Below are 27,447 nucleotides of genomic sequence, written 5' to 3'. Positions count from 1 at the left end.
GGTACCTAACATCTCCCTGTTCCATCAAAACACCCAACGAAACTTTTCTAATGGAAATTTTGACTTAAAAAAAGTTTCAGCACAAAACACCAAAATATTATGGTTTGTTCCTTAAAATGGGTTTATGAACTTGTTGCGAACAGCAATTTGAATTGTTTCAGCAGTTTGAATTGTTTCAGCAGTGTTGTGTCCCATCGCACCAGTATCCCATTGCTTCTCACTAATCAGCAGCAGCTGTGTGGAGGCTTAGCCATAAGTCCGTGTCCTACTGGAAGGGAAATAGGTGACGCAGTCTTGGGGCACTTACTTCTAGTTAATTTTCATGTGGAATATGTGCTAATTCTTTTTGCCTATAAGGGCTGTGTCACCAGCATTAGTAAACAGTTTCATAAATCAGCTGTTTTCCCAATCTCCAAAATTGTCAAAGATACAAGATTTTTTTTTTTAAAAAGGTACACATAGTTTTTCCAAGTGCGAGCAGAAATAGAAAATTCTTTAAAGAAAAGCATGTGAGAATTTCATACAATCATTAAACTGCTGCACCTGGTAGTTTTTACAAGCTTCTCATATGTTGTGAGTTGGCAGCTCTAAACTTTTGCCTCTGTCCTTTTTCTTCCACATGAATCCTTGCTCCTAGTACCCCTGAGAAAGCTCCCAGTAACATGGAAGACCTCAGGTGTTTTCTCTGCCCAGAAAGTTTGTTTATATTGTGTGAACAGAGAAAGGTTTATTCTGGACTTTTTGAGCTTTGTAAGATACTGGGAGAGGAGGTAGGACTGGGACTTCATAAGATATGGGAGAGGATGTCAGTCTACTTCTTATGGGACTTCATAAGATATTGGGAGAGGATGTAGGACTTACACAAGCAGTAACTAGAGGAGACAAGCCAAGCATGTCTCCTACTTGTGCTTACGCTGGCAAGCTGCCATGGACTTTGTTGCAAAGGGTGAGGGCTTTTTTCTGATCATAGTTAAGTCAAAATCAAATTCCTATCTAAACTTTGGTTTCCTCCAATTATTTTTCATCTGCCTCTCTCCTGTCTCACATGCTGAGCACGCAAAGTTCCTTCAGAGGTTTATAGTCTCTCTTGTTTTAGGTGAGGACCAGCACAGTGATCATAATCCTACACCTCTGGTGGCAGAAGAGAAGATTTCTTTTGGAATCAATGCCACGTGCTCATCTCTCACTACGGTCCAAGATATAAAGAGCTCCTACAATGAAGTGGATGGCCGGCTGATTGCCAAAGAGGTCACAAATTTCCTTCATTTGTCTTAAACACATTTTCTCTTGTTTCAAACAGCAAAGTTTGTGACTTTGTCTTAATTACATACCTTCAGTGATTTATTTTTTTCCAGCTTCTCTTCCCATTCCTTAACTCCATTCTACTCATGGTTTTGTTTTCATCTGTGGAGATGAATAGACCGGACAGTGTGAACACAATGTTAAAAGCCTTTCTTGAAACAGCAACAGAAGCCATAGTTTTCAGGTCTAATGATAATTTGTTTCAGTCTGTGATTTCTTAATGCCTTCACAATGACCTTTCACATTCTGTCCTAGCATTCTTGCCAATGCCAGGCCTGCTGACATGTCAAAGTAATGGGGTTGTGCGATATTTTAGGTGGGTGAACGTTTGTCCTAACAATCAACTTTGAAGGAAAAAAATATGGTTTTCATAGTCTAAAAGTAATAAAATAATCTAAAAGATTAGAGCATCTGCTTGTTACTTTTTGTCTCCCCAGTACTACCATGGTTTCTCTGAGGATGTCTCTTTTATCTGTTTTAGATTGGGATTAACTCTCGGGACAGTTCAACTCCAGTATTTCTGGCTAAGAATACTGCTGGACACCTCTCCGGTTCCTTGCGGGCTATTGGGTCAGTTGCTGTGGGCCAATATGGTAAATGTGCTATGTCTTAATGTTTCATATTTTTTAAGAGTTGGACCTTTCTCTGTCCAATAACAGATTTAGTCCATGTAACTTAAAGTAAAGTAACGCTGCAATTTTCTAGGGGTCAGAGTGTTCCGGTCCTGTCCAGCAGCTACTAGCCTGAACTTCATTGGAGGCCCTGCCATTCTCCTGGGTCTCATTGCTATGGCCCGTGATGACCACACCATGTATGCAGCTGTCAAAGTCCTGAACTCCATCCTGAACAGTAGCCCAATGAGTGAAAAATTGATGAGGCACATGGGTGGATACCAGGTAGATACTCTGTTGTTCATTCATTCTGGGTTTAGTCTTATCCCAAAACTTAACAATGGCAATGAACCAAGCATATCCTGGCTATCAGCCCTTATGGTTGGAGCTTTGTAAGTTATGAGATCTTTGAGAGGGGGATGCTCTAAATCCTCTGCTTACAATCTCTGGGAACCTCTGTAACAGTATATCTGCTGATGGGAGGTGAGGACAGGTGCCTCATGGTCAGACATGATCTAATAATGGAAGGTGTTAAGACAACTATAGTTAGTAAAGTCAATGCAGCAGATTTGAGTGACCCACCCTTCACCTTTTACCAACATACTTGGTCCCTCCCACAAGAGACCACTTCTCAGGCAGGTCTGCTTCCTCCTCTTGGCTCATCCAGCCTAAGATTCCTCTTTACAGACTGCCCAGTGTAGGGCTGACAATGAATTCCTATGGCTCAGTCTTCACTGTGTATTAGAAATTGTGCTGATATAAATAAGCGCTGTCTGGATTTCAAACTATATTGGTTAGATCTGTCCTAAATACATCTTTCAAACGTGAAAGCTGTGCAGACTGAAGAGTTTGGTTGTTTCAGGGCTTTGGGAGAACCAGGGCAAATTTTAAGCACTATATATGTAATATTGGATGGGTTAAGGCTGAAGTGTGAAGTTTCAGTTCGGTATCATTTACTTTATGCTGCGTAGGCTGAGAAGAGTTTTATGGAACAGAGAAGACTCTTTAACAGAGGTGTTTCCAAACAAGACTCTTAATATTAGGGCTTCATGAATAATTTATTATAAACTTTCCATTTTCCCAATTTGTGAATTGCTCATAAATTGATTCTGATTCATATGAATATGTTTATCATACTTAGGTATTGCTTGCCCAATCCTTTCTTGTAGATGAATGCCAGCCTTTAGATTGTATACAAGCTTTCGACTCTGTGCTAAATAATGTTCTCTCCACGTGGCTGATCATCATGTTGCAATGGAGTGGTTTTGCTCTTTGTTAGGATGTCAGAACCTTTTTTTTTTTTAAACAGCCAACTAATAAAAATGTGTCTTGATATGTATTTTCAAATGAATGTCTATTCCTCCCAACCTATGCAAAATGTAGTGGCTTTCTGAACATTTTTCTCACTGTATCAGGAATTCATTGAATAATCAAAGACTCAGTTGAGAAAGTGGCAATGTTTCACACAAATGTCTTTCATTTGAAGAGGTCAACATTAATTTTTTTTTTTTTAAACTAGCACCATTTGCAAGCAACTAAGATTACATCCATGAAGAATAGTGTAGAAAACCTACTGTGGTTATTTACAATTACATTTGTATGTTGCTTTTTGTAAATTCCATTCAACATAATATGGCATGTATTTTGCTCCTGTTCAATGCCACAGAGTTGTGAAACTCCTTCAAAAACTCGCCCTTTCACATACTGCACAAAATTTTATGCCTGGACTGAAATCTTCACTTTCTTCATGATGCTTACGTAAGATGTATGCATGCATGACTACTACAGCCAAATAAACTGTGCGTTTGTCTTGAATTAAAAAATATTGTTATATGTTAGTTTATAAATACAGATTTATAATTAGCAGATACTTATTAAATCTTTTTTTCAGTTGTTGACCTATCTACTGAAGAGGAAGACACAGCTGTTAAACAACAGGATTTTACAGTTAATGTTCTCCCTAGTGGGTACAGCTGAGCTTGGCTTTGAGTCTTCGGTCATCAAGAATTACAGTGCATTCCAGTACGTTCTCTGCAACTTCGAGGTAAAACTGTTGATGCTACTTTGTGGGTTTGGCTGTATTAAAGATAGCTTTATAGTATGAGGTTTGGTTTGTTCATAGCACCTCCAATATTTGGGATGGGGTGGTGTGTGGTGATTTTCCACACTGTGGCTCACCTGGGGTGGTGGTCCTGGAATGGCAGGTCCTCTGTCACCATGGCTCCCCACTGTGCCCTGGTGCAGTTTCTGGAGTGTTCCTGCAGATCCTGAGGACCTTCTCCTCAGGGCTTGCTTGGGAGCAGCAACTCCTCATACCAGCAGGGATTTCCCAGTGCCTGCAGGTTGTCATTGCAGAAACGACTGAGAGTTTATGATGCTGTCCTCCCTGAACTACTTGTAACTGTTTCTCTGCCACAGGTTACTGTCCCTTCAGCTCAGCAGAGCAGTAAAACCTCTGCTTTTCTTTGTCTTTCAGCTTTGGATGAAAGCACCAGAAAATCTTGACCTTGCTCTTTTTTCACATCTTGTGGAGATCTTGCAGTCCTCCAGGTACACAAGCTAGTGTTTGTATCAGAAACATGTGGGACAAGCTCATCTGTAACCTGAAGCTGGAACTGTGAGGTGGATATGAAGGGTCCAATCCTAGCTGGAATCAGTGGGCTCTGGGAGTGAATCATTTCCTGTATTGATCTTTCAAGGTTGAAGTTAGTGATTTGATCAGCCCGAGATGACTGTGGGACCACACTGGGAAAAGCTATCTGGTGACCTGGTTCACATGGAACCACTGCTGTACAATGAAAGTTTAAATGTCTGCTGGAGAGGGGAAATCTGAATGTTTGAATTGAGTATGAAATAATCAAAAAATTATAAGTGAAGTTGGGTTTAAAACCAGAACAGGACCCAGGAAGACTTTTGTATAACTTTCTTAATCAGCTGTACTAAAGTTAAATGTATCTGAAGATACATAGGATGGCAGAGGGGCTGTGTACAGCAGGATACTAGCTTCCTTCTTTTTGGTACCAGAAAGCTCTATGCAGAGCTGTCTGGTGTCCCTTGCTGAGTTTTACAAAAATAGCATTTATTACCACAAACGCACTGCTTGAAAATTCAGTAATGTTGTTTTCTTTGAACTTGTTGAAATACAGCAGTTTCTGGGGGAGAGGGCAGATGGGAAGGGTAGAGAACACACAAAGAAGTCTTCAGATCTCCATCGCTGACACATATTCAATTTGTCTGACAGTGTTTGAAATGTTGCCAAGGCAACATTAGGAGCCAAAGGTGCAAAGTATCAGTGCAACCTGAGAATCCTTTTAGCTGAAACCCAGCAAATTTGGTTCTTTCCAGTAAAACCTTTTAGTAGTCCCTGTGCTTTTTTACAGAGATGGATGTCAAAATGCTGCAGTTGCCTACCAGGTGCAAATGGTGCCCAAGCTCATTTTCCTCTTCAATGATCCTGAAATCAGTAACTCCAGGATCACTGTGGCCTGCACTATTCTCTCCCATCTGTTGCAAGGATACTTTAACACAAGGGATGTTCTCAGGTAACCTTCAAGTCTACAGCTTTTTCTCAGTTTGCAGATGAGCTATACTCCTGCCACTGTTGGAGAGAGCTCTATGGTAGGACTTCCCTCACCTCATCTTTGGTAGGAGCCCCCGGATCTTTGGCAACTGCAGGATCCCCACTGATGAAAAACTCTTTCATGCCTTCAAAACAGAGTTCAGTCCAACCTTATATTTATGTGAGGATGGGTTGGGTGATGACCCTTACAATGATGGCACAAACAGATCTGCAGGTATGACTGGGACTACTCAAAGTCTATACTTAATATTTGATTTCATTAAAACCTGCCCCTAAAGTATTGCAATTGCTATAGTATTGCAACTTGGCCCCAGTCAACTATGTACCTAATCCTCTTGGCTTGGCTTATATCCCAGTAGCTATCCTTTTTGTTCTTGAATTTCAATCAGTTAACATATGTTAGTCAGGATTTCATGAAGCAAAGAATTTAAATTGTTGTTTGCTTTCCACAGAATGTAAACACTGCTCCATTTTATATTCACAGCCTAGTTGCATCAGCCTGTAGCCTATGAACTGAGGAAGGTCCACACAGGGCCATCTACAGCCACCTAACTCCAGGGAAATGCACTGCACAGATGACAGCTCTGTTTTTAAGACTATTTGTCCAAATAAAATGTAGAAACAGAGCTGCATGTCAAATCTGTGGTCTCTGCAGTCAGCCTTTAGCTCTGTTGAAGAGTACGAGCACCTCAAGTAGTTACTGTGGAGTAAGCTAATATGTGAACTTACTGCTTGCCACCTGTTTTGTGGAATTACCTGTATGTATGTTCCTACCCTGGGCTTGCATGTGTTAGCCTATTCTTTTTTCATACAGGTGTGAGTAGTGGATTTAGTATATCAAATTTGCCATGTAGTAAGCAGTATGAATGAGCATTTTTCTTAAAGTATCATGATTTGTTAACCCATAGTAATTTGATTGGTTGTCAGGCCCATGAGCGTTGAGCGAGTGGGTAAAGACAGTCCCTATCCTTCCAGCTCCAGGAGAGCAGAGACTATAGCAGGCTCTCAGCAGCACTGAAAGGTGCTGGGGTTTCTGCTGGTCCCAGACTTTTGACACATCTAATGGAAATTGCTGTGTGGACTGTTCCTGCAGAACAAGTGGTGTTCTGTCCCTTAAGAAATGCCCTTGTGGGCAGGAGGAGGTTATGCACTTTCACTAAGTGTGTATGTTACATTAATCTATCTATCCTTAGAACCAGGTAACGTGTTAAAGCAAAGTACAGGTGAAAAGAGATTGCTGGTCCTCCTCCCTGAGTAGCTGCTGAGGTTTCTCTGCTTTCTTTTATGTGCTTGGAAACTAAGTGGGGATAACAGGGATATCTGAATGCCACAGGGAGTTCAGAATCTTTTGTATGAACAGAGTGCTTAACTCAGTATTGCTTTCCTCATGGTGAAAGCATGACCTTTAAAATCAAGAGATAAAGAGAAAAATGTTTCCATAGTAGAATAGATATTACTTGCATTTGTAGATAGATGTCCTTTTTATTTGCTTCCTAGTTTATGAGCTTTTGCATTCCTATTTCAACCCTATTTCTGCAGCCATTAAAATTTCCAGTGGTCGTTGTTAACAGTCATCGTTAATGAGTATTGAGATTTGCATGTAATCTCAAAGTAATTAAATGAATGGCTGTCTTTCTACTGACCAAAACTGGTTCCCTCTTTCTCTGCAAGGATTGGATTGTTCCTTGTTTACACTTTGAAACCTTCTTCTGTGGATGAAAATCAGATTTGCCTGGATGGTGTGGCTGAGATGCCCCATGAAGGTGAGAGCTACTTTTGGTGTATGTGTTCTGATAGATAGCTGAAGTACTTCCCTTACTCCCCAGGGCATGATGAACCCTAAATGCAACATAGTGCTTCTGCCTCCAGTGGCAGGAAGAGACACAATTCATATGACTTCATCTGGAAAGGGACAGGCTGCATTGAGGTGACCTGAAATTGTGGGGAAAACTTATATTGCTGCAAAGGCATGATGTGAAGAATAGTGAAATGACAGTCACTGTGTATATATCCAGGAAGGCCTGACCTACAGCAAGATCCTCCTTCTGCTAAGGGAGTTCCTCTTTTGTCTTCTCTCTGCTAATAAGCCAGCAATACTTTGGCTGCACTGTCCAGAGCCTACATAATGTTGGATTTCACAGATATACACAAAGATGAAGGCCATTAAATTGAAATTGCCCGAAAACTAACGTACTGGGCTGTTACGAGGAATAAAATTTCACTTGGCATCCTGGATTTTCTGTGAATACTTGGCTACACTTACAGTTGTAGCAAATAATAATGTGGAGCTCTGCACCTTTTAAAGTATCTGTGTATTTATGTCAACTTTGTGCGTGGGAACTTCCAGTCAGCTGGCTCTTTCATTGTGATCTTTCAGTTGAGACTATATCGGTTATTGCACCTCTAAACAAAATATTGTATTAAGGAGACACTGATAACTGTAGTTAATCTATATAGACATCACAGCTAGGCAATACAAGTCAAATTGCCTGTCTACATTTCCCTCTCCAGTTTAACCTGAGATTACTTCCTGTGGATTATTATTCAACATGTAGTCTGGATGAGTTTTAAGTAACTCTAAAGAAGGACTTTGACAATATAAGCACTGGTCATTTCTGATGTTAGCAGGAATTCTTATGTCTAAAATCTGATGTCTGCATCTTTTTACTCTACAAAAGACTGATATAAGTACTTCTATTGGGCTAATCTGGTGCAAACAAGGTTGTTCATCAAAGCAATGGAACATGTGTTTTGTCTCTTCATTACTCTTTATTACTTTCTGATATTTGTAGCCTTAAGCCAAACATCTGGAAAGACAATCTGGCTTCGAAACCAGTTACTGAAGATGCTGTTAGATGTAATGCGCTCAGACAAACTTCATCTGTCCTCTGAGTAAGTAGAAACAATTTAGGAAGGCGTGGGTAAATGTCTCTGTCTTCTAGATTTCCTCTTTACTGGTGTTTGACCAGGACTAAACACACTGATAATATTTGAGTCTCAACAAAATAGTAAAAGCAGACTGGATTCAGAATTTTTTTTTTTGTCAGTGATTTATCTGGCATTCACACAGATGTGTAATCAGATCACACATCTGATCTCCATTTTGAAAAAAGTTTAATGTTTTCAGAAAATGTCTCAAAGGAGGAACTAGGATATTGCTGTTTCTTCTGCATTGCAAGGGTTGAAGAAATCCCAGCTGTCTTTGAAAATCAATTTAATCTAATGTGGGATTACTTGCACCCCTCTATTGTAACCATGAACATGCAGTTACCATAGTTCTACCTTGTATAATGGAAAGGCAGAGTTCATAGTGCTGGGTGCTGTAACTGTGCGTTTTCATTAGTTAACATATTTTGGACTTCAAAATTTAAACTGGAATTTTGAATTTCATAGGTTGAAAGAGCTAGCCTGTGATGTAGTTTACTTCAGTTATTGATACACAGTCTCAGGAGCTTCATGTTAACGAGCTTTTTTTTGTCTGACAGTAACATAAGGTTGGATTTACTGGGAATTAAGTGGCTTGAACTGTGTGGATGAGTCTGTTGTTAAATCTTTGTAATTCTGTGTTGCGGTAAACCCTTAATCAGATTTTTTCTAGAGAAACTTGAGCTTCTAAATCACCTAGAGATAATTTTAAATTAAATCTTCTTTCTGTCTTTCACCATGTCTCCTTTCATGTGCTTTCATTTCTCTGTTTGTTCTAGGGAACAAGAAGAGACATTTTTGGCACTGGGGCCAGACTGGTTTCTGCTGTTCACACAGAGCTACCTGCACTCTAGCACGGTTGTGCTAGGAATCAAGCTACTTCTGTGCTTCCTCCACAATCGTTTGCTGCTGAACAAATTCAAGGAGGGAACAGTGGCTGGACGCTGGCTGGAAAACAGCTCTGTGGGGTTGAGTATTCTAACGGGTATGTGTTGGTTTAATGCTCCCCAAACAATCCCTTGATCCAGCTCAGTGATAGGAGATCACTGAAGTAGGTGATAGGAGAATTCCCGCTGATCTCAGTAGAACAAGAATTGGTATTACTTTCCAGGGCAAGCTTGTCCTAGTACTTCAGCTTTTCTGCACTGAGGAGTGGAAAGCATTGCTTCTCCCTTGCATGATAGTTGGCATTTCTGATTAGCAGTCACAGGGAGACGGGCCTTTTTGTCTTGCATAAAATCAGGCTAGTTGGTAAGCCTGTGAGATGTTCAAGTGTCAGCTTGTACCCTGAAACCTTCTGTTTCTTTAAGATTTGTTCAGCTGCGTTTTGATAACTAGACCTGTGGTTCTGAGAAAGGGAAGAGAAAGGAAGAATTATTTAGGGAGAATCTCCTGTAACAAAAGTGATAGTGGGAAAAATTGTTATCTGTTAGTCTGAGGAAGTTTTGTGAACTGTTGATCTTACAGCCTAGCAGACTACTGAGTGGCCTGGGACACAGACGTATGAGGATAAAGTTGGGTCAGTAATCATTCTTCTGATATGGCATTCATTTGTAGACACTTTCTCAGAATGTTTCCCTTTTCTTTTCCTTTAAAGATAATTTAAAAACTCATCCTCCAGTGCGTGACAATGGCTCCTTCTTGATTTTTGGGTTTTCTGTGTTGCAAAGATGTCTGACTGATCATGTCCACATCCCTGAGATCTACTTGCTTGTGGCAGGGCTCTTTCTGGCAACTCCACAGTCTGAACCACCTGAAGCAGCCAAGGTATGAAAAAAATAGCGGACAAGCATGAAGCTGCTATTGCTTTACTACTTTGGCATTTTGTGACCTTTTCTGTGAGAGGATTCTCAGGCAAGTTAACCCTACTTGTTTTTTTTGACAGCTAAAATCAGTTATTCATAGTTTAAAAATGAAGCAAGGTAACTTTGATTTAAGGAAATTTGTGTTCGTGACAAACTTGTTCACACAGGTGTTAAATGCCATTTAACTGCTGCACTTTAGAAGGTAATTCAGATTAGCTTCCCTGTCCTTACATTGTCAAGACTCATTAAAATCTCAGAATTAGTGGATTTGGTACTTTCCCCCAGTGTCCTGAGAAGTCATAAGGCATTTTTGCCCCAACAGTGCCAAAGATATCTTTCAGAAGAGGACAATCCCATTAGTGCTATCCTGGGGAAGTGCATTTAATAGGAGAGGGAGGAGCTGCTGGAGGTGAAGATGTTTTGGTTTTTTTCTGATGTAGAGAGAGCAGGTATTGTTCTTGATGTATCATAAATAATTCCCATCTCTTCTTGAAATATATCTCCTCCTGTTGTAGAAAGATCTTGAGTCTATGTTGCAGTGGATCTTGCAGCACCACCTTACGGAGAATGTCCTCAAAATTGGGTTGTGTGCAGAGGCAGCTGCTTTACTGCTGGAAATGGTTAGAGTCACTGTGGACAAGGTAAGCGTTTTGTTGCAAGGACCGTGCAGTATGAATGGCAGAATAAACTGCCTGAGAGTGTCATATGTCAGTGGCAGTCTTTACCTGTAACCCCTAGCCTCCCTCTGCCCTCACAGGGCAATACTGAGCATAGTAGTGAGCAGGGACTTCAAAGTGTCAGCACAGCTATTGGCCTGGTTATGTTACATAGCAGATGATGTGATGGGCTCATGTTTAAGAACTTCTGAACACAGAGATGGATCTTGCCAACAGCATTACCCATTTTGTTCATTCTTGATGATAAGGATATGCCAGATATTTCTGATTGGGTGTATCGCCAGTCTACAAGCTGGGAGTTGGCTGCTTGTGCCTTGCCTGACTTCTCTGTGGCCATGTCATGTTTGCTTAGTTGCTTAGGAATACCTAGAGAGGAGCAAAAAAGAGCTTATATGAGTGAGAGGAATGTTGCCTTGACTAGATGCACATTTGTCTGTGTTCAGCCTATTGCAGATGCAGAAGCCTCCTGGGAGATTGCCTATCCAGGGAACATTATCCAGTTTCTGTGCTTGATCTATCACAGTTATACTCAGGACCCTGTGTGGCACTGTCCTGACTTCTTGAAAACTTTGGCTATGGTTGCTTTCCATTCTGGACTGCCCAAGGTATGTACATCTGAGCTAGCACAAGCTCTTTAGATCAGAGATGGGTTGCTAGGAGGAAAAATCAATTTAAAGTTTATGAGTTAAAATGCATTGCACTCTGCTTCCACAGGGAGGCTCTGAAGGCCTTTTGTCTCCTGATGGTCCAGCTATTGCTGAAGGGAAAGGCTGTGTTGATCCCTCCTCTCTCCCGCTCCTACCACACCCTGCCAAGAAACAAGTGTGGGATTTTGTACGAGTCCTCCTGATGGACAGTCTTCTCAACATCCCAGCAAACAAACAAGGGCATCCACTTGAGCTGCTTCTTGAGGTCTCTCTTGTAGTTATCAGGCTTTGCTGCTCTACCTTGCTCTGGGGATGGAAGGACAGGAGGTATCCTGCTAGTGGCCGAGTGAGAAAAGTGCTAACAGCGATGAAGAGGTGTATTCAGTCAGGATTTTCAATAGCCTAGGATAAGGCTGGGATCACAGCTCTTAAAGAGCGTGCACTACTTCCTGGCAGATCTGGACAACCTACTTAGTGGAATGGAATTCCTACCTTTTCAGCAAGGAAGAAAGGCCTTTTCTGCCTGCTCTGTATTCATGTGCACTAAGAAAATGCTGCCCCTAGACAACAATAAAGGCATTTTTCAGGCAACATTTAACATTGAAGTAAGGCATGAAAAAATTTCCCTTTTCATTAGTAATACCTGCTTGTCATTAGAGCAGCCCTTGAATTTGTTGAGAACAGAAGATATCACATGGAGCATTCCTGTGTACAGATTTTTTAGGCAACAATTTCTTTTCAGTGCTCAAATAACCAAAAACAAGTTAATTTTAGGACAGATTAATACAAGCTGTAACAGCTGAGTCTGGATTATGGATTTCAACCACTCAAAACACTGGAAAGAGTCAGAGTAGTCTGAAGAAAGGGAAAATGGAAAATTTAGCCTTCGGCTCCAAATTGTCAGTAGTCCAGGTGTCCTAGATGTGAGTTCTGATGCAGACTTACCTTAGTAATACAAATAGTAATGAACGTAAACTTGACTGCAACTGTCATGAGTTAAATTGTCTTGCGGAGCAGCAGTTCCCTACAAGGCTTATACAATAAAATCTCAAGGCTTGGTACAGTTTAAAATAGAGGATGGCTCTTCTGATCTGAATCCTGAGCCTGCTAAATGGAGCTAAAATTCCCTGAGGGCAAGATGTCTTGGGAACCACCTGTGAACCTAGGTTCTGTCCCTGTGCAAAACCTTGTTTGTGTTCAGTATGCAGAGTGCAACTATGCTGGCTACCAGCTAGGAAGTGTAGACCTATGTAAGATTTCCTGTTTTCCTAGCTAGGGTATGAGGTTCTGCCATCTCATCTGCTGCCCAGTAACTGTCCGTACGTGCACTCTTGCTGAACTCTGTATGAGAGGTGCCTTTTTGCCTTTGCACGGAGGAGAACACCAGATCTCTGCATTTATGTGTTACTGTGGATTAGCTGTCACAGATAACTTCTCAGCTTGCAGTAGCTGTTTCATATGCCTACACCAAGGGCTAAAGTGTGCAAGTGAGGTGGAGTAGTTGTCATTGCTCTTTCTGTGCTGTTGTTCCCCTCCTCTTCCTAACATGGTGCCTAGGTATTTAAGGGAAAAGTTGGACATTTTGAATTACCTCAGTACTGAGTGTCTCTTGCATTTTCTACTCGCTTCTTTGAACAAAACTTTTAGTGAATCTGAATCTTTGACAGGCATAATCTGCCAAAGATCCAGTGAAATCAAAAGCCTTTGAATAAAGGCTGAAAGTGAATTTGAGTCTGATTTCCTGGCTGTTTTCCTGCTGTACTAATATGTGTATGGTTACTATATAGGCTTCTCCAGAGGATGCCACCAGTGAGCAGAAGAGACATTTTCAGACAAAAGTTTTACTCTCTGCTATGGATGTATTCCATGTTACCAGCCAAGGCGAGGGGAAAACAAGACCAAGAGGTGAGTGGTGAGAATCAGATCTTTAGCTAGCTGGTATTTGGCATGTAGCTGTAATTGCTAGAAAGGTTTGGAAACAGTAGCTTGGAAACATTCACTCCTGCTGTAGGCCACTATGCATAAGTTACTGTAGTTTTACCATTTTTGTAGAGAGCCTTTTCACTTTTTTCTCTCTTTTCGAGAACAGATTCTGAACATTGAAAAGGGAGTAATTAGAAAGAAACCTAGGTTTACCCTCGAGTGCTTCTGGAAACAACCCTGATAACGTAGTTGTTGCTGCTCTCCTTTCTGAAGTTGGACCAGTCCTTCACAATGGTGTTTTAGTGAGATTGGTTCTGTCCCTGGGATGGAGCCGTTATTTCCAGTCTGAGTAAGGTATTTCTGCTAGACCTAGGGTTTTCTTAGACATGTCCCAGCTCTGAGACATTATGGTATGAGACTGTTCCTTCTCAGCTCTGGTAACCTCACATCTCACATCATTTTTTTTGCATTTCAACTTGTTTTGGATTAATCAACCCTCCTGTATCCTCTCCAGGGAGCAGTGATCCTCACGGCACTTCAGAATCAACTGCACCTATATCCATGATGAATATTGCTTATTGTGCTCAGAAGCTGGTTGAGAAGCTGAACAGCAGAATGTTTGCTGCTGACCCCAAGCAAATCCTGCTCTTCACTGCCAAACAGATTATGGGGGTGAGTCACATGAAATTTTTTTCCAACTGTTATCAACATGTGATGTGCTCTGTTTCACACTGAGGTCGTGATACCGCAATTCTCAAGAAGATGTCTGTAATCCATTTGGTGATTGTGATTATTCCTGTGTTCTTGCATGAGCACATAAAGGCTCAAAATGACAATCAGAGCTAGATGGTGCAGTGTAAAGAAGGGATAGTTAGCTCTTTTGTGCCACTGTCTGTTAGCTATGTACGTGTTGCTGAACAGGAATAAATTAATCTCCTCCACAATTCCAGGGACTTCAGCAGAAATACAGGAAAACTGGATTTGTATCTAACAGGTAGTTCAGGGGAATTTTGCTGAAATAAGTTTGCAACAGCTTAAATGAAGTGAGAGGAGTGGATCCTTGGGGAGAGAGTTTTTTGAGCAAGCCAAGTACTCTGCTGTTTTGTGTTTTCACAGGTCTTAGAAAGCTCCGTTTCTCACAAGGAAGTTTTCCTCAGTGCCCTATACAGCTGTCTAAACAGAGCCATCCTATACTGCCTATCCAGACCACAACAATCGCTGCCTGAACAGTTTAATGTCCTGAACACTCTCAATGTCCTGCAGGAGCAGTGGGACATTATTTTTGCAACTTACAACTCAAATAATAATTTCGTCGTCTGCCTAATGTACTGCCTTTGCCAGCTGAATTCGGGCAGGTACAATGTTTGTTTACATCTCTGTGCTGTTATCTATGGGAGTGGGTGCAGAGGGGGAGATTTCACAAAACTTAGGCAATATCCATTTTGGGGAATCGCTAGAAGCTGAGGTTGAGCTGGATGCAGCTAGGCTAAAGATTTTGGATGTATGTGTACTGTATCCTAGCAAGTGTTTGACCCATTGGGCTCAGTGCTCCGGGGGTTTAAAGCACCATTCTGCTTTAAATAGGGCAAACCTTCTGCTCTGATTTGGTGTCTGTTGAAGTGGCAAAGTAAAACCACTTGGGGAAAGATGGTTGTTTTCCTCATACACTTAAAAAAAATGAAAAACAGCAACAGAAATGTTTTTTGATGTAATTTTTCATCATTTAATTTGGAGGAGGAGAAGGTTGCTAATGTGCTCAGTATTCTGGAGGCAATGGATTGTCTTTCAGCAAGAAAGTGGAAGAGAAACTGTTCTTCAATCAGAAGGCTTTCTCCTCCTTGAAACACTAGTGAACAGAAAATTGCCTACCACTTCTCTTGCTCAGAGGCAGGCTAGTATGTGTGTTTGCAGGTGTAATAAGCAAGGCACGGTGGATGGTAGTAATGTAATGCTTAATTCCATTTTTTTCATTTTGAAAAGGGTGTTTCATTTCAGAGACACCCAGACAAGCTTGCATGTTTGTCTAGGCAGAACCCTCAAATTTGCACATAGGTTTAATTGCTACTCTTTATTAACCAAAACATCTGTGTGTATCTGTTTTACTCATCCAGCATTTCCAGCGGCTTACTCACTTCGAAGTAGTAACTGCACTTAACAAGCTTGAACTGATTTCAGTGGAGTTGGCTCACAAGCCCATCATTAAAATGAGAATCTGGAAATTTTCCTGGGATTTGGGCTAGAATCACTCCACAAGCATGCAGGTGACCATTCTCTGAGTCATCTGCATGGACTAATTTAGGGAGATGTTTTCTCTGATCCAGCAGCTATTCTTGTGTGGGTACATTTAAAACATATATAAAACTGGGCATGGATCTTGTGAATCTTTCTGTTATGGTTATTGTTACTTGGATCTGAGCTGAAAAGTCCTGGTTGTACTGAAGTTGGGAGTTTTGCCATTGACTTGGGTAGGGCTAGAACATCCATAGCCACTCTGTTTGCTATTCTTACAGGTGATGTGTCGGAGGTACTCTTGCTAATGTACCTGGGGAGTTATTTTGGACAACTCTGTTTTGTCAAAAGAAGGAAATATTGGCTAGTGCTTTATTCACTATAATGATGTTTGTTGTTTCAATGAAAACCTTCTGTGCTGCTTTGATGGTCTGAATTGAATCCATTAATACAGTATCACATCAGAAATGAGCTGCACTTCCTGAGGTCTTTTCTTGATTGTTCTTATTCCAGTCAGATAATAATTTCCAGGCCAAAACTGTTGAGATGGGGTAAGGGTTGTTTGTATGTAGCAAAAGCATAAACATTAAAAAAAAAAAAAAATTACAGAAGTGTTGGTGTTATCCAAAAGCCAAACATAGCAGATCCAGGGAATCAGAATTGTGGTATTTAAAAGAAAATCAGAAATGGAAATGGCAGCTTTGCATACCCAAGAGATTTGACTCTCCCATGTAGTAGTGCCTGTTTACAATTGAAAGAATGTAGTACGTCACTAGTGGCTATATATAATATATATATTATTGATAGCACTTCTGTGACCAAGTATACATTGCCTGGATGCCTTAACTAAGCCTATTGCATTTATTGTAAGTATTACTGTTGTGCTGAAATTCCTGGTGTCTTTTACCTACTGACTGGTAAATTATCTGACACACACACACACACACCCCACCACCACCACCCCCCCAAGCAGCACTAACTCTTTTTTGACTGTGGTGATGTTCTCAATTATAATCACATCTATGTGACACTAACATGGTGCTAAATCTGCAGCTTTTTTGTGCCGAGTGCTTTATAAACCGAATGAACAATCACTGGCGCAAAGAACTTAAACTAAGTAAGCAGTTCAGGTGTAGGGTACGGCAAGGCAGTGTTTCCCACATAATAGAAGATACCTCTAGAAATTCAGAACAAAGAGATGGCATACAAGATGCTCAGGGGAGGTGCAAGAAAGCTGGATGCAATCTGGCTACACCAGTACAGCCCTGTGTTCCAGCTAATTGAGATGAATGCTAAATACAAGTGCACTAAGTGGTGCAGGGATAAGGCATGTACAATGGAGTGATCCATAGGATCTTGATGAGTGCTCCTTGACTTTGAAAAGCAGACTGGCAGTGGTTTAGTTCCCACTTCCTGTAAATTCTTCAGTATCATGTGATTAGTGTAAGCCCTCGAGGTTACGTGAATCAAATAGGAGTGGATGTGTAGAAATACCCTTAGCTTTTTCACTATCCTCAGTTTGTTCTGAGTCTGGTTTCCTCACGTGCCCTCTTTTTTTTTTTTTTTTTGTCACAGCTATCCAGAAGGTTTTGGGGTGGATGCAAAACCAAAGCTGGCTTCGTATCACCAAATTTTCCTTGCACCCAGTGAAGAGGAAAAGGGCAGCCTGCCTACTCCAGATGATGGTAATTTATGGCACATGTTGCCTTTGGCTTACAGAGCAGGAAAGTGGCTGGCCTAAACAGTTACCAGGGCAGCTTGTGCAAGTGCTACTTAATTGCCTCTTCAGTGTATAGGCATTGCAGGCACAGCATAGAGAAGGGAAGATTGTGCTAAAAATGACTTCTGTTCACACCATACCTCTTTACTCAAAATTCACAGCCCACATCCTCAGGAGTAATGGATATCAGTTTGGAGAACTCTTCTCCATGTTGTGGCCGGTATTAGTGCCCAGCTACATACTGTTCGTAGTTCTATTTCTTTTTTCAAGGCCTATATGGATCTTGTGTCTGTCTGTTGTACACAGGAAGAAATATTTGGATCTTTTAAGAGAAACACTGGAAAAAATTTTGGGCAGGATTCAGTGTGGGGGCTGTCAGCTGAACCCTACAGCAGAGTGATGTGATGTTCTCTTCTCTTCTCTTCTCTTCTCTTCTCTCTTCTCTCTTCTCTCTTCTCTCTTCTCTCTTCTCTCTTCTCTTTTCTCTTCTCTTCTCTAATATATATTGGCTTGGATGTGATGCAGCCAAATAAGTCTCATTTGCAGGGAAATAGAGCAAAACAGCTCAGCACTTCCTTGTACGCTGTGCTCTCCTCTCCTCTCCTCTCCTCTCCTCTCCTCTCCTCTCCTCTCCTCCTCCTCTTCTCCTCTTCTCCTCCTCTTCTCCTCCTCCTCTTCTCCTCCTCTTCTTCTCTCTAATATATATTGGCTTGGATGTGATGCAGCCAAATAAGTCTCATTTGCAGGGAAATAGAGCAAAACAGCTCAGCACTTCCTTGTACAGCATCCTGTTGCTGTGACAAATTGTTTCACGACTTGGTTACCTTCCCCCACCATCTCTAATGATGTTTGGCAATAGGATGCTTTAGCACTCTATGATAATAAGATCATCAGAATTCTGATGAGATGGTTTTCCAAGGCAGAAATGAGTTAGAATCATCTGTCACTCCTACTTGTTCCTTTCAGGGAGTTGCAATATAGTAAAAGAAATGTCCTGCTGTTTTCTGTATTAGACTAACTAGTCTGGCTTAGAACCTATGGAGGCAGTAGACAAAATGGAGCAACTTCACTGACTCCAGCAGTTACTCTGGACCAGTGCTGTTCCAAATGAGATGTTTTTGCTTTATCTGCTGCTTGACTTGTTACACAAAAAATGATTCTTCATTTGTAGTTTCTTTTGTTTCCTAGTCCATCAGGAGATTCTGAGAACAGTAGAAATCACCTGGAAGCAGCTTATTTCTCAGAGGCGGCAGGCTCTGGAGGACACTTACAAGATGGATCTTTCTGTGAAAGGAAATGACAAAGAAAGGGACATGAAGATAACGGACGTCACTCCTTTATGGGAAGAAATCATGACAAAAGCTTGGCAACACTTGATAGGTCTCTGTTCTTTTATGGAACACATTGTAGTAAGCAAAGACATTGCAGTAAATGCAGCGCTTAATGGAAAGCCACCGATTCCTTGGTTATACCCTTCCTCTGCACATCACCTGCTAGATAACGCAGATTCTCAGTTTCTCCCATCCAGGATTGTGATTGCTTTCTGTGTCATGCCGCAGCCCTTCTGTAATCATCTGGTGGTGTTGCAGGGCTCGTGCTGTACTGCAAGAAAGAGAAATCTCCTTAGACAATTGTATCCCATTGGAGAATTTAAAAGGGAGGATATTTGGGTGAAGAATGGCATCCCAATGTGTGTAGACCTGCAGGTATTCAAAGTTCATGTCTGTATAATGACACTGGTCTATGGCAGACCTCTGTGAGGCTTTTAAATAAAGACTTGAGAAGTACATGTTGATTCAGTGCTTCGCTTATAAGTAGGAGGAGAAGCCAGCTGGAGCAAGGCACGGCCATGTTGTTGTGTCTTGTGTAATGTGGATACAAACCCTGTACCTTCCCACAGGCTCAACTTCAAGTCTTACAAGCTTTTTTTTCCTGTTCTGGCCCACAGCATCTGAAAAGAAGATTCTCCAGAATAAAGCAGGGCCAGGCCTGCCATGGAGCAAGCACAATTCCTGGAGCGAAAGCCTGTCTTCAGCTATTAGATTGATGCCTGGCCGAAACACAAAGGAAATGACATGCAAATCTGAGGTAACTTCTGCTTTTTGTCTTTTCTGGCTCTGTCACCGGCTCTGCCTTTGATATGGCTCTGGAGAGTTTGTCTGGTCTTGGGAGACTTCTGAGTATGCCTGTTGACATGTTCCATTGTAAACTATTGCAGTTAAGGTTCCTTTTCTAGACTGCTAGAAATAATCACTAAGAAATAGTCATTGATCTGAAGAACTTCGGTTGGCAGCCTTAACATATAATGTATTAATGCATACTTTTTGCATGAGGCCTAACTGTTGCACTTGAAAGGAAAACCCTAAGTAACCCGTGTGTGCTTGTGCTCACAGGGCTCTGCCTGGGTCAGAGCAAGGTGAGGAGATGTTGGCTTTGCTGCTGCTTTTGACTTACATTGCTTATGTAAACCTTGTCCTTCAGACACTGAATTAGTAGAAAGGATCAGGTATTACCATAGTGCTGTCCTTTCATTTTCTACTCAATATGAAGTATTAAAGGTCCAAATTTTAGTTTAGCCTCAAGAGATAAGGAGACAAGTGCTGATATAAACCAGGGATGGGTCTGGAGGGTATGCAGCATTCCTACTGCCAGCAATGCAGCTGGCCTATCTTTTCCATGTGTAAGCTCCTCCTTTGCTGAGAGAGAGGGCAATTTCCATGTTTTTGCTGGGCACTTGTCAAGAATACAAATAAAAGGCACCAGTTAAATGTTACTTGTTTAAGTGTGTTAGGGCTAGAGTAACCAGCTACAGGGTAGGGCAGCAGTGCATTGACAGAATATTCAGAGCTTTGGACTGAGCTTGTGTTATTGCAGTGCTGAACATATTAAGGTCTTTTTTTCTCCTGCTGAGGAGACAGTGAGTCTGTTACAGCATCAGTTTAAGGAGTCTCAACCCTTTAGCTCAAGCTGTAGCAGGCTGCAGCTTTATCCCCAGTGATGACTGATTCACTTCCAGGTGTGTTGATCAGGAAGGCTATGATACACAAGTAATGTGTCTGATAGTATCTTATTGAGCTGCAGCTTTTTTCGCAGCATGCCACAGCATCCTTCTCATTCCTTAAAATCACTTTGCTGCTTACAGAGTGAGCAAGTTCTTTGCAGGTACATATGTAGACTGTGATGTCATACTGTAAGAGCATCGAGTATTTGCCCTGGGGTCTGTTTAATTATTTTTTAAAATTAATTTTGATTATTACAGCTGATTACACCTCAGTGAGCAATGTAATTGATATTTGTAAATGTATCCCAAGGAACATTTTGTACAACATGCTTTTTGCTGTTGAAGGTTAAAGACTCCGTTATTGGTTTTTCCCTAAATATGCCCACATCATTAGTTCCTCCAGTGAAAAGGTTGCCATCTGGAAAAGGCAGCACGGAGACATTATTCAGGCACAAGTGCATGAAATTGGTGTTTCTGCATCTTCTGTCTCTCTTCTGCAAGGAAGCGGCTTATAATTAAAGGAGCTGGGTTTGGAGGAAACATTACTCATTTGGTGTTATTCCTTATCATGTCAAGGACTGACAGCTCCACAGCTCTGATAAATTGTTCCTCTCTATGAGATGCGAAGCTACAGTTCCAAATGTTCTTCTCCACTCTCCCTCTCCCCTTTTCTCCCTCCAGCCTATCTTTGAAAGAATTTGATGCACTTTTCAGACGGATGAAATCTAAGGGGAAGAAAATTAATTTCTTTGTTCCCCAACAGCCCTCTTTCTTCATAGACTTCACAAGCAAGTTATAAGGTGGGATTTTCAGTATCAAAGGAATTTGGGAGCACAAGTTATATTAAAAGTAAATGGTATTTGTGCTTCTAACTCGTATTTTTGACCTTACTTTGGTAGTCACTTTAAAGGTGCTGTAATGTGACTTTGTATCATTTGCAGTCTCAGGTGCCTTCTGTATTCACTTGGGAAAAATCTTCAGATACTGGCCTCTGTCTTCACGAGTGCCAGTTACGGACCTGTGTCCTACAGCGATAGGCACCTCCTTGAAACATTGAGATAAAAGGAAAAGTAGCAGTATGAACTACATAGTGAGAGACAAAGCCTTTAAATCCCATAGTAAAATAAAAATCTTTGCATTTACTGAGAGCTAAGCACAGTTGTTCCTAACTGAGCAAAACTTATTAAATTTGAGAAAAGTGCAGAAATTCAGACAGGATTTCAAAGTTTTGCTCAGCAGAAAGAAGAAATGTGTTGGTTACTGGGTTGTTAATTTGATTCCTTTATAGACTGAAAATGAACAAAGTTGAAGCAGTAGTATCATTTGCTGAAGATTTAAAAAAAACAAACCAAAAACACACACACACCCCCAAAACTATCAACTTTTTCCTGTTGTCATTTACTAGATAGCAAGAGTGCTTTTGAGACCCAAACCTCAATCTGGAAAAAACAGCAAAATTCAAACTATTCACTCCAGCAAAGGATCAGGCCCCATGCTTCTGCTGTACTTTCACTCGGGATCTCCAGCATCAGTGAAGCCAATTCCCCGCTATTTGGTGGCAAATGTCAGAATTAGCAATCAAATGCAGCTGTGTTTTCCCCATATTTCTGAATCTACTTTTCTATCTCGTGCTCTGCTCTGGGCTTTGTCTTGAATGCATGATAGTTCAGAAAGGAGAGTGTGACCACGTTTCTGGCAGTAGAAGGGTGGTGATCTGCTATGGTAATTGCTATCTTGTGCTTTCTTGGAAGTCTGAGTAGCCATGCAGGAGCAAGAGGAGGACTGTACAAAGTCAGATTTTTTTAATGCTTACAGGTGACAGAGTTGGGTAAGTTTGCCAGCAGGAGGGTCTATAAGACTGAATACAGTACCAAAGGTTTCCAAATCATTGACTTTCCTATTTCAAAGCAAGCCTTTTGATCTCTTGCTCTTTCTCCTCCCTTCCTCCCCCAGTCCCACTCCCCCTCAATTTTGCTGTCAGAATCTAGGATATGTATTTAATTTTTAGGTTAGTGATGACCGTTTTTGTTGTCCTCAACAAGGGACCACTATAACAACCCTATTTCAGTAAATTGTAAAGCAGTCAACAGCTACCATGCAGTGTCCTGAGGCTCTTCCTGAGGATGAGTGCCTGAGCAAGGTTACAAGCAGCATACTTCTAACTACTGTAAGACACACTGCCTCAGGCCTATAGATATAGTTGTTATCCTTTACAAGAAATGCAGAGCCTCCTGAGTTCTACAGCAGGCCTGATCATGCCTGTCCTCTCCTATTTTGGTTCATTAATTACATTCCTCTATGCCAGAGGCCCATATACCTTGAGAGAATGAAACAGAAAAGGTCTTTTTAATCCCAGTCTTCAGAATGAAGAGGTTAACAGAGACCTCCTAACTTGTAATTGCAAACCCAGAAACTTTATGGTAGGATTTTGGTCAGCAAATGTACACTTGTGAAGACAGCTATAGATAAAGAGCCAGCATCTGACCTCCTTTGTGCTGGTTTTGTCACTCTGTCCATTGCAAGAGAATTCCTCCTAGTTAAGTGATGGGAGAATGCAGCCTTTGAACTCTAAGAATTTTTGAACAGTTTGATGGATATCTTGGTTTCTGCTCTGCTGCCCTCAGTGCATGCAAGGTCACTGCAGAGCTAATGGCAAAAAAAGCATTTAATGGTGTAGCTCTGCAAACCAGAAAATACAAGGTGTTTAGTTTGGCTTGACTGGGAGTGATTCATTTTTCTTTAGTTGGCTTTGTAGTAAGAACCCATCTCTTGTGCTTACTTTTGTAAGCAACAGGCAGATTGTTAAACCCACAGCAAATCTGTAAAAGATAACTGCATCAATGTGTCAGTGAGAGCTGCCTTTGTCTCTGTGGATAATTTTCTGAAGTCAGGAGCTCCAAGAAAAGACCTCTTGGCTGAGACTTAAGTCACTGTCAGACACAGAATCTACTTCAGTTCCTTTCGAAAATTCTCTCTTGATTTTTTACAACGTAATATTTTATTTATTTATACTGATAGCTAAGCAGTCTTGATGTACCTGCTGAAAAGAAACTGCAAGTTCATTAACTGGTTTAGGAAAGTGAGTTGTACGTCCTCATCACTGAGCAAGAAGATAGTGATATGACCAAGGACCACTTGAATTCTGCATAGTTTCCTAACAACAGATATCCTTGGTTAAAGTAACAGTAAATGTCTCTCTGGCAAGCTCCACTGGAAGTTGTCTGTCGAGTCCTGCCTCTATAGATTCCCAAGAGGAAGAATCAAATCTCTTCTAGGCGTTAATTTTGAAGTTTCTTTTGGAGTCTGAGAAAGACAGAGGCATGTTTCAAACAACATGTTATTTCAAAGACTTTGGACTTTCTTTAGTTTTAGATTTACAGGAAATTTATTTTTTTAGTTTTTTCATGTGTTTATTCACCAGGCTTTTCTCTTAGCCAGCAGCTAAAAGTGTTGTTACTGCAGAAAATTATTCATTTGTTACACCAAGAATGACAATCTTTTCAAATTTCCACAGCCAGCAAAAAAATTTAAAAAAATTGTTTCACATGTAACACTCATTCTTAGGATAAATATGGCTAGTATACCTAGTATCTCTAGTGATTCACCTGTGGTGGTAATACACTGTGTTTTGAGACATATTTAAACATAAAATTTCCATTGAATTTCCATGGTTTGAACTACAGGCTTAAATTCCTTCCATGCTGGAAATGTAAATCTCTACATCAACACTTACAGGAGTTCTTTAATATGTTTTATACAGCGCTAGGACTTAGTTACCTAGTACAAACAATAGCTGCATCACAGATACAGAATTAGTCCTGTCTGGGGCAGGGCTGTCACCCCACGAGTCCATCAGGAAAGAGCACTGGGGCTTCATTCATTTTATCAGCTTTTCAACTTTACTGAGTTTAAAAAAGCAAATATATAATGATATTTCTCTGAAAAGTGCATCATTTGTGTAACATCTTTATCTTCATAATAGAAGGATAATTAACATCACTAATTATCTAATTAAGTTCATTAACTATCCACCAACAGTGCACCGTGAAGTTGACATTATGTTCTTCTGTCAACAAGCACTTTGATTTCTTAGGAAGTAATTAAAATGTAAATTAGCATGTCATTAAATGCACAAGGGAAGTTTGGAATCAAATATTCATTTCAAACTGCTCATAGCACACATTTTTTTTTACTTCAATGAAAGCAGGCACTTTACTATTAATGATGTATATTAAACAATTTCCATTAGAATATTATTGTCTTGTTTAATAACTGGCTCAAAGCTAAATTACAGTATGTTGCAGCAAGCTGGAAAAAGTTTCTTTAACTTTGAACAAAGAAATTTTTATGTCCTCTTAAGTGGATATCTGACACACTGCTCATTTATCATTTTCAGATCGTTTACAAGATCATAAAGAAATAATTCAACAGGTCAATAAGTTAGAGAACTGCATGAAAACATAAAATGCAGGGCTATCTAATGTTACATAACACAAATCACTGAACTTTCTGAAATGTATGGGAATAATTTCCACATTCATCGAGGATAATTGTTTAACAAAAAAGTTGGAATATAAAGGTTGTATGATGATGAATACAAATTATTAGGCTGACTCAGATCCACAGGCCACTCACCCCACAGCCTGTCCCCTAAAAATCCAGTACCTGTTGCTACAGGAGACGGTGTGTGATGGCACAATGCACAGTAGAAAATTTATCCTAGCAAAGTTCTTCCTTTCTTGATTAATATCAGTTTCATCTTAAAACCTGAATACAAGAAATAATATCTCTTCCAAAACTTTTTGTGGGTAACTATTCAGAGGGAGTTTTTCCTGTGTTTTTAAACTCAGTGGTGTCCTGTGGCAATGAAGTCCCTTCATTTAATTACACATTGTATGAAAAGATGTTTTCTTTTACGTTTCCTGCATATTGTTTTAAAATATATTTTTGCCTTTCAAGCTAGAGATTGTGTCTGGTGCAGATTTAAGCCTGGATACAGGATTTCAGTGAGTGGAGTTTAATGTTTAAAGCTGTTGGCATTGAAATCTCATCTTTCAAGAGCTGCTGGTTGCAGAGTTTTATTTTCACATAACAGAGATGATGCCAAATGTTTTATTTGGTTGCGGAGGACCCTAGAAACAAGTGCTAGCCACTGAAACGTTTTTTTTTTCTCTGCTGAATATATAGAAAGACAAATAATTTTTCATATTTCTTGATTCAAATATGTCTGTTTTCTTCTGGAATTTTGATGCAACATTTTATTTATAATAATTTCAGAAAGAAATTGTTTTAATTAAATTGCCTTATATGGATTGTTTGATTCAAAAGCCTGAAGTGGCAATTTAAACTGAATCAAACTTACATTTTTATTTTAAAACTTTGGGTGGAATCAACATTCTCATCCACAGTTTCCCACAAGAAAATAATTTTTCATTATTCATTATTTTTTAAGTTCTATATTTGTTCTATTTTTAAAGACAAATAATGGATTTTTTCAATTATGCTATTTATTATTAGAAATCTTTATAAGGAGAAGAATTGTGACCAAATTTGCTTATCAAGATGCTACGACTTTATATATGGTGTCTTGTCTCACGCAGGGAGCAGTATAAAATGCACATAGGAGTCTGGGTGCCCAGAAAATTAAGTATGAGTTTCTATCAGACAGCAGGGACTGAAAATAGCTAAGAGTGCAAACTGGATGGTGGTACGTGCAAGTAGAGAACAGAAAATTGGGGGAGGTCCTAGAAATCTCTGCAAGATGAACTTAAAGGTTTCTCCTAAATGAAGGTGTAGGTTGCTAACCTGTACTGAAGTCTGTTGACTATTCATTTCTTGTTGTCCTCATCCTTGCTAGCCAAATTAAAGATAAAGCTTGGTTGTGCCTATCTGTGTCCCATTCATGCTTCCTGCTGCAGAGTAGTCTGTGGAATCCAGGATTGTTCTACAGGCACTAAAAAACTCCAGAAGTAATCTTGTCACCTTTAAATGTGTGTCATTTTAGGAAAACTAATAATTTTAGGGGTCAAGGAAAAGATGTTTCTTTGTGTTCTGTACTCTGAGCTCTAAGCATACGCTAGTGTTTACAGAATTCTTTCTTCAGCTAAAGGATTAGAAGTGCACATTTTTCTTAAATAAAAGCCATAATTCAAATGTATTCAGAAAATGCCAGTGCATGAGGCTTTCAGATAAATGCATTGAGATACTATGTAATAAAGCCCTAAGTTACATATGCCTGTAGGATTTCATGGAAAATCACCATTTTAAACAGGAGTAGGAAAATAGTGAGTAAGAACAAGTGAAGGAAAGAAGAGACCCCATTGCTGTTCCCCATCATGCCAAAGTCTGATCTTCACCTTTCACTAGAGGTAAAAGCTAATACCTCTGCTGTCACAGGGTGGAAATGGAGCCCTCAAGAGGTTGAATGAATTATCCCAAAGTCACAGAAGTCATTCTCAGAGATGGGATTAAAGAACAAATGTGTCTCGCCTCCCATTGTGCTTTTTTGCTATTAGGAGACAAGTTATCTGTTCTCCCAGGAACTCATCTCTTCAGTATTATCATCTGTTGAAGGAGTGTGTGTGTATGGACACATACATATATACATCTATAGAGTTGCTATAGAAGTAGAGCTGCTTCTGGGCTGCCTGAGTTTAGCTGATAAATACAGTTTGGAAGTCTCATCACATGTACACCATACTTTGGGTTTATCCTCTTGAAACGCACCCCTGTGTGTGGGTACACTTATGATGCACTGAAATATAGAGGTTTTTCTCATTAAGTTTGCTATTCCCCAACCAACTGGCAATGCCAGGAATCCATCCATGATCCTTAGGAGCAGTTGGCACTGTGCATTAGCCTCCTAGCGGGTTGAGGCACGAAGCTTCCATGCAACACTTAACTGCTGGAACCACAGTCTGTTGAAAAGCTAAATGAATTTTGGCAAAGTAACAATAAAATCCACATGGCAATAACAATTTTGTGATTCAAAGCAGCCTGCAAACAACCCTCAGTGTGGAGAGTATAC

At 40.4% G+C, this 27,447-nt stretch overlaps 1 protein-coding gene across 1 annotated transcript in view; it reads left to right on the top strand.

The window, feature by feature from the left end:
• The window catches only part of WDFY4 (WDFY family member 4), a 144,312-nt gene that overhangs the window by 40,861 nt on the left and 76,004 nt on the right, over positions 1 to 27,447 (top strand). The window contains 19 exon segments of the mRNA XM_009320630.1: positions 1,097 to 1,248; positions 1,784 to 1,895; positions 2,008 to 2,198; positions 3,805 to 3,957; positions 4,390 to 4,463; positions 5,294 to 5,455; positions 7,165 to 7,256; positions 8,286 to 8,385; positions 9,198 to 9,403; positions 10,016 to 10,185; positions 10,739 to 10,864; positions 11,344 to 11,505; positions 11,615 to 11,734; positions 13,335 to 13,452; positions 13,985 to 14,142; positions 14,587 to 14,825; positions 17,275 to 17,384; positions 18,608 to 18,799; positions 19,368 to 19,507. Coding sequence (XP_009318905.1) covers positions 1,097 to 1,248; positions 1,784 to 1,895; positions 2,008 to 2,198; positions 3,805 to 3,957; positions 4,390 to 4,463; positions 5,294 to 5,455; positions 7,165 to 7,256; positions 8,286 to 8,385; positions 9,198 to 9,403; positions 10,016 to 10,185; positions 10,739 to 10,864; positions 11,344 to 11,505; positions 11,615 to 11,734; positions 13,335 to 13,452; positions 13,985 to 14,142; positions 14,587 to 14,825; positions 17,275 to 17,384; positions 18,608 to 18,799; positions 19,368 to 19,507 — 2,777 coding nt within the window.

This window comes from Pygoscelis adeliae, unplaced genomic scaffold (genome assembly GCF_000699105.1).
Source record: "Pygoscelis adeliae isolate BGI_AS28 unplaced genomic scaffold, ASM69910v1 Scaffold190, whole genome shotgun sequence".
Lineage (NCBI taxonomy): Eukaryota > Metazoa > Chordata > Aves > Sphenisciformes > Spheniscidae > Pygoscelis > Pygoscelis adeliae.
Note: the sequence above shows the minus strand (reverse complement) of the source record. Positions and strands in the feature narration are given on the sequence as shown.